This window comes from Lithobates pipiens, unplaced genomic scaffold (genome assembly GCF_037356315.1).
Source record: "Lithobates pipiens isolate NorthernLeopardFrog02 unplaced genomic scaffold, aLitPip1_a1.2 Scaffold_23, whole genome shotgun sequence".
In the NCBI taxonomy this organism is placed as follows: domain Eukaryota; kingdom Metazoa; phylum Chordata; class Amphibia; order Anura; family Ranidae; genus Lithobates; species Lithobates pipiens.
In genome coordinates this window covers 144,473,759-144,490,754 of record NW_027507785.1, presented here as the reverse complement: position 1 = coordinate 144,490,754, position 16,996 = coordinate 144,473,759, and the positions used below count along the sequence as shown (strand labels likewise).

General features: G+C 45.5%; 1 protein-coding gene across 3 annotated transcripts in view; it reads right to left on the bottom strand.

Moving 5' to 3' along the window:
- The window catches only part of DDX47 (DEAD-box helicase 47), a 612,119-nt gene that overhangs the window by 408,793 nt on the left and 186,330 nt on the right, over nucleotides 1-16,996 (bottom strand). For all 3 annotated transcript variants that reach the window (XM_077452460.1, XM_077452461.1, XM_077452459.1), the window contains exon 5: nucleotides 16,445-16,563. In XM_077452460.1, the coding sequence (XP_077308586.1) occupies nucleotides 16,445-16,563 (119 nt within the window). The remainder of the gene's footprint in view (nucleotides 1-16,444; nucleotides 16,564-16,996) is intronic.

The window sequence follows — 16,996 nt, the reverse complement described above, 5'->3', positions numbered from 1 at the left end:
GTTTCTGCGGTTTCTGTTCTCGAAGTCTTAAAGTTTATAAGAGGAGGCCCATTGTGCAAAAGCAAACTGCGCGAGTCTCCTGAAGTTCTCTTATGGCTGTGGCCTGTGAGTCCTGTCTGAGGTCCATTTCTTCCACCCTGTCTAGGATATGCGCCATGTCAGCTCTGATTCCGGTGATCTTTCTATATGGATTTTTCAACATCCCAGCAAGTTATTTTTTGAGCCCGCTCACCAGGGCTGACATGTCTGAGCCCACGGGAGAGCCGGGGTCCTCCATGAGATCCGAACAGCAGGACGATGCAGGCAAACACACCCAAGCAGATGCTGCAAATGAGGAAGGAGAGGCACTGCGTTTGAGGGTCCTGACTTGGCTCCCGCGTGATCCAGATTCTGATCTGCCAGCAGCCAAGTATTGTTGTATGGGACCAGTAACAGTAAGACGACATCGAACCCTTCCCGGATCGCTTGTAAATCGTGGAGCGAGATTTAGGTGTCTTTGCTGGCATAATTAGAGCTACCCTGTTTCCCCTAAAATAAGACCTAGCGTGAGTGTCGGTGATGGCTGCAATAAGCCCTACCCCCCCAAATAAACCCCACCCTCTTTCCCCGAAAATAAGCCCTACCCTGAGAATAAGACATAGAAGGACTTTAACTAGGGCTTATTTGGGGGGGTAGGGCTTATGTTGCAGCCATCGTCGACAATCACGCTAGGTCTTATTTTAGGGGAAACAGGGTATATAACTGAACGCTGAGCGGAGACCGTCTTACTCACATATTGTTCAGCGACATGAGTATATTGTTAGGAAGGCAGCTATGTGGAGATACAGGGTTGTATAGGGTGCTTCAGAGGAACAGGGCCCAAGTGGTTTTCAGCCACCACAAAACCCAGAGTAGAAAGTCCTGATAAGATGTATGGCTGTAGTGACATACAGTAAAGTGCCCAAGGATTAGTAGCGTGGCAGGAATGCAGTGCTCAGCAGTAGGGTGTTTCCCTAGGAGGTTGAGTGGAGCTGTGGGTGTAGCAAGATGGCCCCCTGGTGCAGCAGGTAGGCCGCAGCCTTGCACTATAGCAGCAGGCACCCCCGTCCAGGTAGGCCACAATCCGGGTAAGATCTAGGGCTCCCCACAAGGTCCACCCCCGGGCACAGCTAGAGGGGATTGCAATGGCTGTAGCAGCAGCCTGGATGTGTAACAAAGGCCCTGGGCACCCCAGACAATCACCAGCATGTGGATCAGCAGAGGCCTGCTTATGTAGCGTCCATCCGCCGCTTTCCGCGGTCCACTGGGGGGTTGTGTGTGCCGGATGTATCTGGGGCCATGGTGAGCGATGTCCTCCGAGGGTTCCGGAAGCCTGCCAAGTCCGGGGGAGACACCTCCCCGCATCCAGGGCCATGCGGAACGTAGTGGCGGAGTGTAGGCCACAAGATGGCGGCAGTTATAGCACGCCGCTGGCCCGGCAAGTTTTCCCCGCTAAGGTGAGCCCAAGAGAAAAAAATTCCGCCCGGATGGGGCTCCCAGGGCGTCTTCCTCTCCACTGGGCTCGAAAAAAGTTTTTTTAAAGTTGTCTGCGGCGGTGGATGGCAGTAGATTGGAGACCGAACTCCTCAGCACCGGAGTGCAAACGTATGTGCGCTCTCTTGTGGCCAGACACGCCCCCCAGAGAGTACCAGACCCCGATCATCTTCTGCTGTTGCTGAGGTGCAAGAACCGCAGGTCCCTCGTATGGAGCAAGAGAGCCAGTACTAGCGCCGCTATTCCTTCTGGTGAACTGGCAAGCACCAGTGGCCTAGTACATCCTGATCATACATCCAGCACTGCAGTACCACGTGGTGACGTGGCGAGTCCCATAAGTGCAGTTCAAGCTGGCAAGCACAAGTAGTGTCTCACTGCCACAAATAAGAGACAGGCCCGTCAAGCCCATAGTGGCCTTCCTGCTGCATTTGCCAGTCCTAATTGGGAACCCACCACTTCTGCAGCACCCGTACTTCATTCAGCGGCCAACCTGAAATTCAGGTGGAAGCAGTTTATTTTATGTCACTTTATTTTGATTTGCTGTTTTTCACCCGAGATCTCTATAGATTTATTGTGGACCAAAGCAATTTGTATGCTGGTCAATACAAAGCTGCTAATCCCCATCTGACCCTTGCCAGAGACTGGAGATGAATTACGGCCTCCGAATTGAAGACCTTTCTGGGCCTATCCCTCCTCATGGGCATAACCAAAAATAGTGAGTTGCGGTCATATTGGTCCACTGACCCAATTCACCATATGCCCATGTTGTCTACCTCCACAATCAGATCTTGCAGTTAATGCACTTCAGTGACAATGAACTCTGTCGTCCTTGGGGTGACCCTGAATTTGATCGGCTATACAAAATTCGGCCCCTCGTAAACCACTTCAACCAACATTTTGCAGCCTTGTTTACTCTCAATCAAGTTGTCTGCTTTGAGAAGTTCCAGATTACGTTTTCTGGCCGCTTGTCATTCAAGCACTACCTTCCCAGCAAGCGTGCCAGACAGGGGGTCAAGATGTATAATCTGACACGGCCACAGGCTATACATACAGTTTTATGGTTTACGAGGGAAGAGAGAGTCACGAAGAGCTGCAAAACTGCCTTGACTAAATAGGAAGCACTGGCAAGTTTGTGTGGGACTTGGTGTCACCTTTATTAGGAAAGGGGTACCACTTGTATATGGACAATTACATAAGCATGCCACTTTTTAGTCACTTGTTTGACCACCAAATTGGCACATGTGGCACCGTGCAATCTAATCACCGGGGAGTTCCCCAGCGGTTTGTAGATTCTCGTCTTAGGCTGGGGGAGAAAGCCTGCTGGAGATGTAATAATTTGCTCGCTATGAAGTGGAGGGATAATAAGAATGTTTTCGTTCTTACCTCACTTCATGCAGACACGACAGTTCAAATTACTACAGCGAACGGTGTTGTGGAGAAACCCCTCTGTGTCCACAAATATGGGAGGGGTGGACCTCAACGACCAGTTGTTGGTGCCGTACCCAATCGCACATAAGGCCAGACGCTGGTATAAGAAAATAGGATTTTTTGTACTCACCATAAAATCCTTTTCTCGGTAATTCACTGACCAACACAGCTTCTCTTAGCCATTGGGTTGTTACGCCACCTTTAGGAGAATACTAGGCATTACATGTTCTGTAAAACACAGAATTTTCCAGTTCCGCCCAAGGGGCAGTCCCTTAGGCAACAACCCTCCAGCCTGCCATGCAGTCATCAGTATGTCAACAAGCAGTATAACGTAAAGAGAAAAAGGAGGGGCAGGTGCTGTGAATTACAGAGAAAAGGATTTTACAGTGAGTACAAAAAATCCTATTTTCTCTTATATTCACCATCCGACACAGCTCCTCTCTTAGCCATTGGGACGTCCCCCAGCAGTGCCAAACGAGGGGTGGGAAAACAGCATAAAAACTTCATCTACCATGGCAAGTGGGAACTAGTTTAACTTTACCCACAAAAAAACAACAGTGTGTGGAAAGAAACAAAATCAGGGTACCCTCAACAGGAGAGACTACCCACAACCACACCAAAAAAGTGCGGAATGTAATGCAACCATGCATTAACTTAAGGTACTGCATTTTTACACAAAAAACAGGAAAAAGGGAAAATATTACATACTCAATTGCAACTATGCGGCCGCTTGCAAAAGTTTGCAGCCAAAACAAGCATCAGCCGATGCACTGACGTCTACCTTGTATAACTTGTAAAACGTGTGGACAGATGACCAGGTCGTCACCTTACACACTTGAGCGACAGACGCTTGATGTCGGAAGGCCCAAGATGTTCCGATTGCCCTTGTGGAGTGGCCCGTGACCGGAAAGGGGGGCACCTGCCCCTTCAAGGTGTAGGCTACAATCTGTCTGATACACATGGAAATGGTGTCCGACGAGACTGCCGTGCCTTTCTTTGGACCAGCTACCAAAACAAACAGCGAGTCTGACTTCTGAAAGGGAGCCGTGGCAGACAAATACACCTTCAGAGCCCGAACCACATCCAGGGAAGGGAGGGCCACCTCCTTAGGATGTGTCGGCTTAGGACACAGACGGTAACACAATGTCTTCATTGATGTCAAACATCGAGACCACCTTCAGCAGAAAAGACTGTTGGACACAACACCACCTTATCCCTTTGCATAATCAGAGAGGGCGACTTGCAGGACAAGAAAAAAAAAATATATAATCGCAGCGCTTAGGAAGCAGAATATTTTTAGGTTACTGCCACCCTCTAAGCCCTCAGCCCCTATTAGGGAGCTACGGCTGTTTAGATATTTATAATGTTATTATAGGGCTTATGGCGCTACCTATACCAGAATGACAAATTTATCTATAATACCCAGGTTATAGTTCCCAGTGCTCGTGCCAGTGTATAAACAATGCAATTAGCTTATCCACGCACCACGTTACCAGTCATATATGCACTGTACTATTGTAAAGGAGATGGCAACCCAAAAAAGAAAAAGGAAGGGGAAAGAGGCTCAAATTAATATCTTATATGAAGACAGAATCCATAACAAAAGGCCCCTTTAATGCTAATGCATGCTCACTTCCCACCTACCTACTTTATGTACACCCCTCTGTGGTGCGCCCCAAATGTATTGTACCCAAGGTGGGTAATGGGAGTAAACTAAATAAGTATTCCTTCAAATATAAAAGTGGTGAAATGTGAAAAATAAAAAATGAAAATAGAAGATCCTAATAAACAAATAACTATACGTGTTTAGTGTATCCTTCTTACAGGAAGGATCTAGGTAATGTCCACATGAATGTTCTATTGTATCTGATGTAGTACAAACTCCAGATCCTTATCTCACAGATACTATAGAATCCAACATTAGAAAATATTATAAACTAATAAAGTGTCCTCAAGGTGCAAATAGTACTAAAGTACAATACGTGCAAACTTGATGCAGCAAAACATCATCAGATAAAATATACACTAGACCCATGCAAAAAAAATATAAACGCTACAGTGCAGAAAAAACGATAATTGCAACAATATTTTAGAACAGACAACTGTATTAGGTTGTCTATACTAAACAGCAATCCACAATAATCAAGTGCAAAGATTATAAAGTTTGCTAAAATATGCAACAGTAATGTCCCAAAAAGTGCTCAGTGAAAGCTGTATATATGAAGTTCAATAATTTTTTTTTTGAGGCATTCGCAACTTCACGAGACATTTATTGAACTTCATATATACAGCTTTCACTGAGCACTTTTTGGGACATTACTGTTGCATATATACTGTTGAATCTCCCTGATATTTTCAAATGGTGACTTTTGAAGCGCCAAAAACACCAGGTTCAGATCCTACGTGGGTAACAGTGGATGCACCGGAGGGACTACATGTTGCACCCCTTGAACAAAGGTACTCACCAGTGAGTGAGACGCCAGAGGTCGTTAAAAAAAAAAAAAAAAAAAAAAAAAAAAAAAAAGACAGCCATGGCTGATATTTGTCCTTTAATGATGCTTAACGGCAAATTCTGGTCTACTCCGTGCTGAAGCAACAGCAGGATCCTGGATATAGAAAAGGAGCGCAGGTGCCATCCTTTTTCCTCACACATGGAGATGTAAAGCCTTCCAGGTACAATGATAAATCTTACAAGAAGAGGATTTTCATGCTCAACATAGTGGGGATCACCAAATCCGACAAACCCCGGTTCCTCAACACCTGGCTCTCAATGGCCATGCCGTTAAAGCCAGCGATGGTAAAGCAGGATGGAGAAGAATTGGACCTTGAGACAGAAAGTCCTCTTGTAACAGCAGTCGCCAGGGGGTGTCTGCCACCAGCCGCACTAGGTCTGCATACCAAGAACGCTGAGGCCAATCTGGGACGACCAGAATTAACGGGATCCCCTGAACTTCCACTCTGCGGAGCAGACATGGTAGCAGCTTTAGTGGAGGAAAGGCATCAATCAGAAACTCAGCACCTTCTGATTGAGATGGGAGGGCAGAAGATACATGTCTGGTGTGCCCAACCGCAGGCACAGCAGCCTGAATACCTCCGGATGCAACGCCCATTCTCCTGGGTCCAGCATCTGGCGACTCATAATCCATCTGCCAGTTCTCCACTCTCGGGATGTAAATGGCCGACAGGGCTGGTACATGTCGCTCTGCCCACCGAAGTATGTGAGTGACCTCCCGTGTGGTGGCTGAGCTTCTTGTTCCTCCTTGGTGATTGATATATGCCACCACAGTGGCGTTGTCTGACTGGATCCTGATCAGACACCCTTGCAGCCTCATCGACCATGTGGAGAGGCATAGCCTGATTGCTCTCAGCTCAAGCAGATTGATCTGCATTTTGGATTCCTCTGTCGACCAGAGGCCCTAAGCCAACTGAAACCCCATCACTCCACCCCAGCCGAATAAGCTGGCGTCCATTGTGATCACTGTCCATTTCAGAGGTAGGAACGACTTCCCGGACTGAAGCACCGGGGACCTCAGCCACCAGATATGTGACTCTCTAACTGGCTCACCTGGATCTGCCGATCCAGGGACAACTGAGATTCGTCCCACTTAATCAAAATCTCCTTCTGCAGAACTCTGGTGTGGGACTGGGCATACGGTACTGCCTCGAAGGAGGCCACCATGAGTCCCAGGACTCGCATTCAAAAGCGAAGAGACAACCACTTGCGGTTCATCAACAGTTTTACCACAGTTCTGAGAGTCTGCAGCTTGTCTTAAGGAAGAATAACGCTTGCTTCCCTGGAGTCCAGCAGCAAGCCTAGGTACTCCAAATGCTGGGTCAGTACAACCGATGACTTTAGGTTTAACAGCCACCCAAATTCTTGCAGGGTCTGCATGGCGATTGCCGCATCCCCTTCTAACTCTGAGGCAGAAGATGCTCTCAGGAGGAGATCGTCTAGGTATCCCACGATCGCGATGCCACGTTGCCGCAGCAACAACAAAACTGGATCCAATACCTTGGTAAAGACTCAGGGGGGCGATGCCAAATCAAAAGGGAGAGCCACAAACTGGTAGTGGACTTTGACTGCAAACTGCAGAAACTTGTGATGCCAGAGGCATATGAGTATGTGCAGGTACGCATCCTGGATGTCCAAGGACAATAGGGAGTCCCCTTGATGGAGTGCAGCGACTACTGAACGAACTGATTCCATTCTGAACCTCTGCACTTTCACAAGTAATTAAGGGCTTTTAGATCCAAGATTGGACGTACCCCTTCCTTCTTGGGAACTACAAACAGGTTTGAGTAGAAACCCTGGAAACGTTCCGATTCCAGAACAGGTACAATCACCCCACGATTCAGCAGGTCCCTTACAACCCCCAAGAGGGCCTATCGGCGAGCTGGGAGAACGGGAATGCTGGAGGGGAAGAATCTGTTAGGCTACAAGATAGAGTTTCTCTCTTGGCCGCCAGAGGAAATCCGATCGCAGACCCATTGGTCGGACAATCGAGAGGACCACCATGCTGCAAACTCCGGAAGGGGACCCCCCCACCCGAGACATAGGTGGGGACAAACCTTCATGCGGTAGAACTTTTGTTTGCAGGCTTGTTAGGCTTGTGGTTCCAGGGACATTTCTGTCCTTCCGTGGTCGTCTTGTCGGGATGGGGGCGAAACTCCAGGCGGACGAAAAAGCAGTTTCTGAGCGGAAAAGGAGGGCCTTTTCCTATGGCGTGGCTCCTTTTCCACTGGTCAGGAAGGTTTTCCAAAGAGGCTCCAAAAAGCCGGTTGCCAAGGAAGGGAAGATCAGTCAGGGCTTTCTTGGATGCCTGGTCAGCCGACCAGTATTTTAGCCAAATCAGGCACCTCAGCACCACTGCGGACACTGAAGCCCTGGATAAAAGGGGAAGAGTATCCAGGGCCACATCACAAACATACTTAAGGCCTTGCACTAGTTGATCTGCTAGTTCAGCCTGTTCTCCCAATTGGTGGTGCAACAACTTTGCCCACTGTTAGTGTCTGCAACAAAAGTGCGGATGCCAGTACTGGTCGCATTGTTGACCCCACAACTGTAAACCAGGAACAAGCCACTGCCTCGGCCTTCCTGTCCGTGGGATCCTTAAATGCAGGAGTCCCCTCTACCGGGATTGAGGTTACTTTGTTTAACCTGGAAACTGAGCGGTCAACGACCGGAGGAGCCGACCACTTTTTGAGAAAGCTCTCCTCAAAGGGGTAATGCACCGCAATATATTTGGGGACAGAGAAGGTCCATTGCGATCAACCCCATTCCTTGTAAATGAACTTACAGTACACTTTAGGTCAACAGACTGGCTTACGGGACCCAAATGGGCCGCTACATCAGCAGAGGGATCTGCTGGCTCCTGAATCTTCAGGGTATCTCGCACAGCTGTGATAAGTGCTCCAACAATCGCTTTGTCATGCACGGACCCGGATGGGGACTCATCCTCATTGTCCAAACGGTCCTGGTCAGCGTCATCTGACAAGACAGAGCAGGGGTCACCATCCTCAGCTGGGCCCGAGTCTGCGTCAGAGCTCTCCCCTGAGGACGGGGGAGGGGGGGGCAGGGGCCAAATTTTAGCACCTTTGCGCCCATGCACCGCCTCCATCTTGGCAACGAATGAATTGAGGACCGCCGACAAGGTGTCCAAAGGCACTGCGCATTCCGCAGGCGAACTGGTTGCAATTGCCTGGATTTAAAGGGGGAAGAAACACTAGTTTCTGAAGCCATGCTGACCCTACCCTGTCTACCACCCGAAGGGGACTTTGGACAGCGACAGTCCCACCCTCGTTACTGCTGCTGGCTGAAGGGCTCTTTCCCACAGGACTCACCACCCTGAAAGGTTCTGCGCTATCCAGCAGGTAGTGCCTGCAGTCTGTTGGCTCCCAGGTGCAGAGGACTTGGCTCTGTGTTGGTGGAAACTGCTGCTAATGGCGCTGAAACCGCTCCGCAATGTGCTCAGGCTCAAGGAAAATGACTGCCCAGCGTCCAGTATAAGGACATAAACACAGGAAAAACGGCCACCAGAGCACAGGGGCACATGCTGCCACTAGAGAACGCTGAAAAAACGTGTTCAGGCTTCCAGAAAATGGCCACCGGCATCCAGGATAAGGGCAAATCGTAGGGAAAATGGACACCTCAGCCCAGGAGAGCATGCTTTCCCTTGCCCACACCTAAGATGGCCACTAATGCAAAAACCATGAGGGACAGAGAAAAATGTCGATAAAACAGCGCTGCAAAGGACACAGGTCCAGCCTCACAGGCACCTTCCAAAGACATGAAAAAAGGACTAGGGACACAGACAGCCAGGGCAGCCCCCCCCAGGTGAGAGCCCCCCGGAGAGACCCTGCACAGACACACCGCTCTGCAGCATCCCCCATGATTCGGACAGGGAGAGGAGAGGGAGGTGAGGGACCCCCGAATCGACCTCCCAGGGAATGCCCAGCTGCTCAGTCTCGAGGCAGGGAGAGATGTACTTATCAGTCCTGAAGAGCTGGAAGACATTCCATTACAGACCCACTCTCTGATCAGTGCAGAGTGGCTGCTGGCTTTGGCACAATGTGACAGACATCAGTAGCCCGGACATGTGTGCCCCAGAGCATAAAAGCTCATGATCACCTCTGGAGCGGAGGTTTTGTTGTGGCCGGTTTATCGCAGAGCTGCGACCCGCACGCGCTCGATGGCCAGGCTGGGGAGACTACAAGGATAAGGGTATTCAGTCTGTCAACCAGCCGGCAATTGATAGTAGATCACAGGATATAGCATCTTGCGCAAAAAGTCAAGCTTCTGCAGGAAGAAAAAAAAAAAAAAGGCGGGACGATGGGCCCGTCAGGGTTCCTAGGTCCTTCACTAGGCAAAATAAAACTGATGCCTGCATGGCAAGAGGAGGGTAGTTACCTAAGGGACCGCCCCTTAGGCGGAACTGGAAAGTTCTATGTTTTATATAACATGCAATGCCTAGTATTCTCCTAAAGGTGGCATAACAACCCAAAGGCTAAGAGAGAAGCTGTGTCGGTTGGTGAATTGGCCTTGCTGAACGCTCATGTGCTATACAGAGTTTCAGGACGAACTGGATCCTTCCTTAAATTCCAGGAAGAGATCAGAGCCCTTCTGTTTCCAGATGGTGCTCTGGCCCAACTTCCCAGTACAAATGCAGTAAGCCGGCTGCATGAGAGGAATTTTCCGCAAACCCCCAAAGATGATGTTGTGTCTGTAGAAAGCGTGGATTTAGGCGTGACACCCGCTTTTATTCTCCCTCCTGTCCTGATCAACCTAGTCTTTGCATTGGTGACGGTTTTTAACGCTACCACACACTAGTTGAGTATTAGCGTAGGGTACAGCACCACACAGTCCTAGGCACACTAACACAGGGTCTTGTAAGATGTGATGGCCATCGCATATTGAGAAACCCTAATCTGCAACGTTGAGTTCATAATTTTTTTTTTCACTTTTATAAAAACACCAAAAAAAAGGAAAAATAAAAAAGCCAAAAATAGTTGTGGTTGTATTTTTCTTCTCTATTATCTTATGTTCACTCTCTACTTTCCACTCTACTGTTCGCTTACTATTGTTCTATATCTATCATTTTGTCTACTATGTTTTATTGTATTTGCTTTGCAGGTATGGTATGTTATACTGTAATCTTTGTTTTCTTGTTAACCATCATTTGCTTAGCAGGTAAACTATTCAGCTGCAGAACGGATTTATTTATCTTGACAGCAACAGTGTTTGCGCCCACGATAGATAAAGCTGTGACTCCAGCGCTGTAGGAGGTAATTTCACCACCAGTTAAAAAATAAATAAAAAAAAAGAGCATATATGCCTTAGCATGGGAGCAGCAGGTGTGGAGGCACCATTTGTTCTTACCTTTTTGGGCGTATGCCCCCATGCTTTGGCATATATAAATGGTGCATGTATGCCCATCATTAGAAGTGGTTGGATGAAGGGAGGTATTCTAATGGTGGGCATACGCACCGAGCAATCTTTTTCGTTCTGCCCATAGGCTGCATGAAAAAGATTACAATATATCCTTAACAAGAACCAGCAACGTACTGGTATGTTGCTGGACTTTGAGTGGTTATACCAGAATGATGCCTGCGGGTTTAGGTATCATCTTGGCATCATTCTTTTCAGCCAGTAGTCAGATTTTATGTAAAGCAATCCTAGCAGCTAAATAGCCCCTAGACTGCTTTTAAAATCAGTGTAAAGGAATGTAACGCCCCTCCCACTGTCTTCCATGGTTTTCTCTGGCTCTCCTGTTTCAACAGGGAACCTGAGAATGCAGCTGGTGGTTCCACCAGGTGACCATAGAGCTGATCAGAGACCAGAACAGCTCCAATCATCTCTATGGCCTAAGAAACTGGAAGCTACAAGCATTTCATGACTTAGACAGAAGTACCTGTCACTACATATTTCCATCATAGGGGATATTTACATTCCCAGAGATAATAAAATGAGAAAAAAATAATAAAAAATAAAAGGAACTGTTTAAAAATAAGATTAAAAAAAAAAAAAAAAACACCCTTGTCCCACCACCCTGCTCTTGCACAAAGGCAAATGCAAGCGCCGGTCTGGCGTCATATATGTAAACGTTAATTGCACCATGCATGTGAGGTATCACCGAAGGTCAGATCGAGGGCAGTAATTTTAGCAGATCTCCTCTGTAAATCTAAAGTGGTAACCTGTAAAGGCTTTTAAAAACGTATGTAGTCTGTCACTGATGCACGTTTGCGTGCAATTTTAAAGCATGTTGTGTTAGGCTGAGTACATGGATACCAAAGATCATCTTTTTTTATTTCAGTATAACATTTGGGCAATACAGTGTGCTTTAGTGCATTAAACGAAAAAAAAAAAAAAAAAAATAGGTTTTTAAAAAAATATGCATTTGAAAAATCACTGCGCAAATACTGTGTGGAATACTTTTTAAGTGGTTCGAAGGTGAGTGATGTGCGAAATAAGCGTCTAAATGTTGTGCATAAAATGGACAGTTTAAACCACCCCCCCAAATAACCCAATTTTGGAAAGTAGACACCCCAAGCTATTTGCTGAGGGGTGTGATGAGTCCATGGAATATTTTATATTTTGCCACAAGTAGTGGGAAAATTTTAATATTTTTTTTTTGCACCAAGTTGTCACTAAATGATATATTGCTCAAACCTGCCATGGGCATATGTGAAATTACACCCCAAAATACATTCTGATGCTTTTCCTGAGTACGGGGGTACCACATGTGTCAGACTTTTTGGGAGCCTGGCCATGTATGGGACCCCGAAAACCAAGCACCGCCTTCAGGCTAAGGGTGTAAATTTTTGAATTCACTCCTCACTGCCCATCACAGTTTCGGAGGTCATGGCACAGACCCCCCCCCCCCCCCCCTGTTTAACCACATTTTGGAAAGTAGACACCCCAAGCCATTTGCTGACAGGTATGGTGGGTATTTTGCCGATCTTCCTTTTTGTCACAAAGTTTTGAAAAAAAACAAAAATGATGTTCTTTCTTCATTTTCAAAAACAAATAAGAGCTGCAAAATACTCAACATGCCTCTCGGCATATAGCTTGAGGTGTCTACTTTACAAAATGGGATCATTTGGGGGGTTTTGTGCCATCTTTCCATTTAATAGCCTTCAAAACTGTGACAGGTAGTGAGGATCAAATCAAAAATGTATGCCCTTAGAAATCCTGAAGGCAGTGCTTGGTTTTTCGGGGCCCCGTACGCAGCTAGGCTCCCAAAAAGTCCCACGTGTGGTATCCCCGTAGTCGGGGGGGGGGGGGGGGGGAGCAGCAAAACATATTTTGGGGTGCCAATCCACATATAACCATAGCATGTGTGAGCAATATATCATTTAGTGACAACTTTTTGTAAACATTTTTGGGTTTTTTCGTCACTATTCAATCACTTGGGACAAAAAAATTATATATATATATATATATATATATATATATATATATATTTATTCATTTTTTCAATGGGCTCAACATGCCTCTTAGCAATTTGCTTAGGGTGTCTACTTTCCAAAATTAGGTCATTTGGAGGGGGGGGGTGTACAAATTGTAAAAAGTCCTCTGGTCTTTGACCAGCCAAAATGGTCCGGGGCTGAAGTGGTTAAATGATATATTGCTCACATATACCATGGGTATATGTTGAATTAAACCCCAAAATAAATTTTGCTACTTCTGAGTATGGGGATACCACATGTGAGACTTTTTGGCAGTATAGCCACGCACAGGACCCCAAAATCCAATAAGCACCTTCAGGCTATTAATGGGCATTATTTCCCCATTACAACTGCTAAGTATGACAGTTTTGAAGACGCTGAAATGCCAGGATAGTAAAAAACATTCCCAAAAGGAAACTTTTTTTGCAAAGTAGACACGCCAAGTTATGTGCTAAGAGGCATGGTGAGCAGATCTTATTTGTTTCCAAAAGTTTTCGGAAAATTAAGGAAAAAATACGTTTTTTTTTTTGTTTTTTTTCAAAACCTTGCGACAAAAAAATTAGATCTGCAAAATACTCACCATTCCCCTCCTCCTGAGTCCAGACATTGTGGTGTTATCAAATTAGCATGACAATTTTCCATGCCCAGAACATGTGTGTTGGACAAAGCTGGAACACAAATTCCCACCCATCCAGAATCAGTTCAGCTTTCTTTAAGAGCCATGAAACTTCTGGTTCATCTTTCATGGTCGATGCAAACCACCACATAGCATGGTCCAACTGAAACCAGATGAGTGCCTTTGCATGCAAGAGGTCCAGCATTAAAAGAACAATCAAACTTCTGTGGTTCAAGAATGTTCATCAGGAGCGAACTTCCTGCCAGTGACCAAAATTGTTTCCAGAATGCCACAATAGCACTTTAAGCTGGCATTAGTTGTGAAAACCTGCCAGACATGGCCACTATAGCACGTTGCAGGACAGAATTGGCAAGAGCAAAAAATGCTCAACAGGATTGTTAAATGTTGGGGTACTCTCCACAGAGAAAAGTCTTGTAGAAGCAGGAAATGGCCAGATCTACAATAGGGACACATCATTTCTTTGGAAGCCGATAGGATGTACTGCATAGTAAACCATTTAGTAGAGGTAAAAACCTTATTAGAGTTAGGCAAATCTTTATAACACACAGGCTGTAAGAGCATACATACAGGGAATATTATTGCAAGCGGACAACTCTTAAGGGAACAAAGGCAGATAATCTTGTACAGAGGACATAGGAAGCTTAAGTTCAAAACAAATGTTTACCGCATATACAAGGACTTCATATCCTTGTATTTTGAAGTAAGGTCTGCAGACAGAATCCTCTTGCACCAAGTCATGTGCCAGGGAAAGGGTGCTCTTAAATGTTCCCTGCTAACCATGTGGAAGCAGCATCAGCTGTAGGGAAATAGCTAATGCTGGTGTCAAAGCATTGACCCCTGCATTGCAAATTAAAAATGAATACATTTTCAATTATCTACACCACGGCAGTGGTGAACTCTTTTTTTTTTTTTTTTTTTTTCAGGGAAGAGGAAAATAATGCCCTGTACACACCACAGTGGGACATTCCAACGGCAAAATCAGTCTGATTTTGTTTCAACGGATTTTGACCCAAATTTGTCCTGCATGCCCATGGTCACACGAAGTTGTCGGAAAAAACAATCATTCAAAACAAGGTGACATAAAACACGTATGACGGGACTATAAACGGGCCAGTAGCCAATAGCTTTAAACTTATAATTTATTCTGAGCATGTGTGGCCCTTTGTGCGTCTGATTTGTCGACACACGACCATAATTTATACAGGAGTTCTGAAACAGACTAAAAACCCATCATGAGCAAACTGAAATGTGTCTCAGTGCACACAGGGTCTGTAAGACAAAAAATATAAAATGATGCACCTGCCAAAGGATGTACCTGTGGCAGATCTCACTGCACCTGAACTTAGGGAAGAGAACATACCAAGATGCTTATATGATATAGAGGAAAGCCTTAAGTACTTGCTTCAAAAAGGTCCAAGGTGGTAAGGAAAGGGTCCTATAGGGCATGCAGTTAACAGTGGTCGTATCTCTGGCAAGTATACTCACACAGAGGCCTTCAGGAAAAGGATTCCATCAGACCAGTGTTGTACAGCTCTGGACCTATAAAGTACTCTGCTTCTAGCTACACAATACATGGGGTGGTTGAAGAGTTGCATCAATATAACCCAAAGCCTTTAAGTCACATTACAGGCTTCACATCCCTTTTGGTGGACTCCAGGTAAGGCCTTTAAGGCTATGCTAAGTACTGACCAAACAAGAAAGCTTCATCTTTTAAGCTCTAAGCTCTTCCTTTTATGGATTCTTGCTTTAAGAAGAAAAAACATATATCTTTGTAAAAACAGAACTGTTGGAATCAAACAGGAATTAATGTTATACATCTACACAGCTGTTTGTACTGCCGAACTCAGCCATATTGATACTTGCAGTCCCACATGTTTAAAAGGAGAAAGGAATGTGGCACCAAAACACAATCTGAATAGCAGAATGAGTTCTATTCAGCCCACCTGGAGTGTACTGAACTTCAAAGACAGTATGGCGCCGGTCTGTCTGTAAGAACAAAGAAGATAATTAGTGAGCGGGAGGGGCGTCCGAGATCAAACCACAAGATGGGAACCCAGTCAGAGTAGTTGCAATTCATGGCCAGACACTGCCCCCCAGAGGCCAAGTATGGCAGGACTGTCCGAGGTGGTTAGCCTGGGGGAGGAGACGCCCCAGAGACGCTGATTGGTCCACAGGAAAAGTAGGGTGGGCTATGGGGTGTGGTATGGCTGAGGTATGTTTAAAGGGTTGCAACAATGAGTTCGGTCTCTGATTCCATCAGGAGGTCCAGTCACGAGGGTCGGATAAGTATAAGGCTTATATTGTATTCTGATTGTATGCTATGTATTTTTTTTAACTTCCATTGATACTTTATGCACGCTTTCTTATTTCCTTGGGAAATAAATGAGATTTAATTGATCTTAGACCGTGTATTGATTTCATAGCCAATGGTGATAGTATTGTGATATTAACGATAGCATGTGCTTGGCGTATTGATAGACTAGCTAAACTATAGGGACTAGACAAAGTAATACATAACTGATAATAATAATAATAGATTGAAGTGATCAGTTACTTCAAGAACGCAATAAGTTTGCTTCCCTCAACAGGTAGACTACTTTCATTCTCCTAGTACATTATCAAAAAAACTGAGGTATGTTGGGCTTTGTTAAGCTTTGTTTGGTAGCCGGAGTTCAGTATCCTGAAGGTGACTGCATCCCAGAAAATCTTCTCAGGTCACCCAAGAAATGATTTAGAAAACTAGATTAAAAAGCCTTTTATTTTCAGGTAAATATAAAATTATAAAATAGAATAATCCCTTCAAAGTAAGACATGGTACAGAATTTATAGGAAGCTAACAAGCGAATTGCAAGTTAGCTTATTTTGACCATTATACACTGTGGAATACTGTTAATGCATATCATTAGACTTAAAAGCTCAAACCTCTGTTTCAAAATCCATGTTGAGAATGCGGTCAGCTTCATCCATTACCAAGTACTTAATGGATCGAAGGTTGAATCCTTTTGTGTTTTCTAGGTGGTCAATAAGACGTCCTGGTGTAGCTGAAGAGAAAAATAAATCTTTTCAGTTCAGAAGACATCAGCTAATTGTTATTAACCTTTGACAATGACAACGTTTCAAACAGTCACAGTAACTTTAAATACACATTCCACTTGACATTTAACCGGTTACCACCCAGCCTAGGGCAATGACATCAGCTGGAACCTCGTAGACGATCAGAGCGGGACATCATATTACGTTTTACCAGATTGCGCCCAGCACAGAGGTGTGCAGGCAGCAAGCATGTGACCAATCACTGAAACTCACATGACAGTAAACAATAGAAGGATTCCTATCAAGTCATCCACTGTATACAATTGTGCTGCTATCTGTGATTGGTCAGTGTGATCACATGAAATAGACTGGACCATTCCCAGCTCATCTGTAGTATATGATTAGCTCTCACCAATCCTGGCTGATCACAACAAAAGAAAC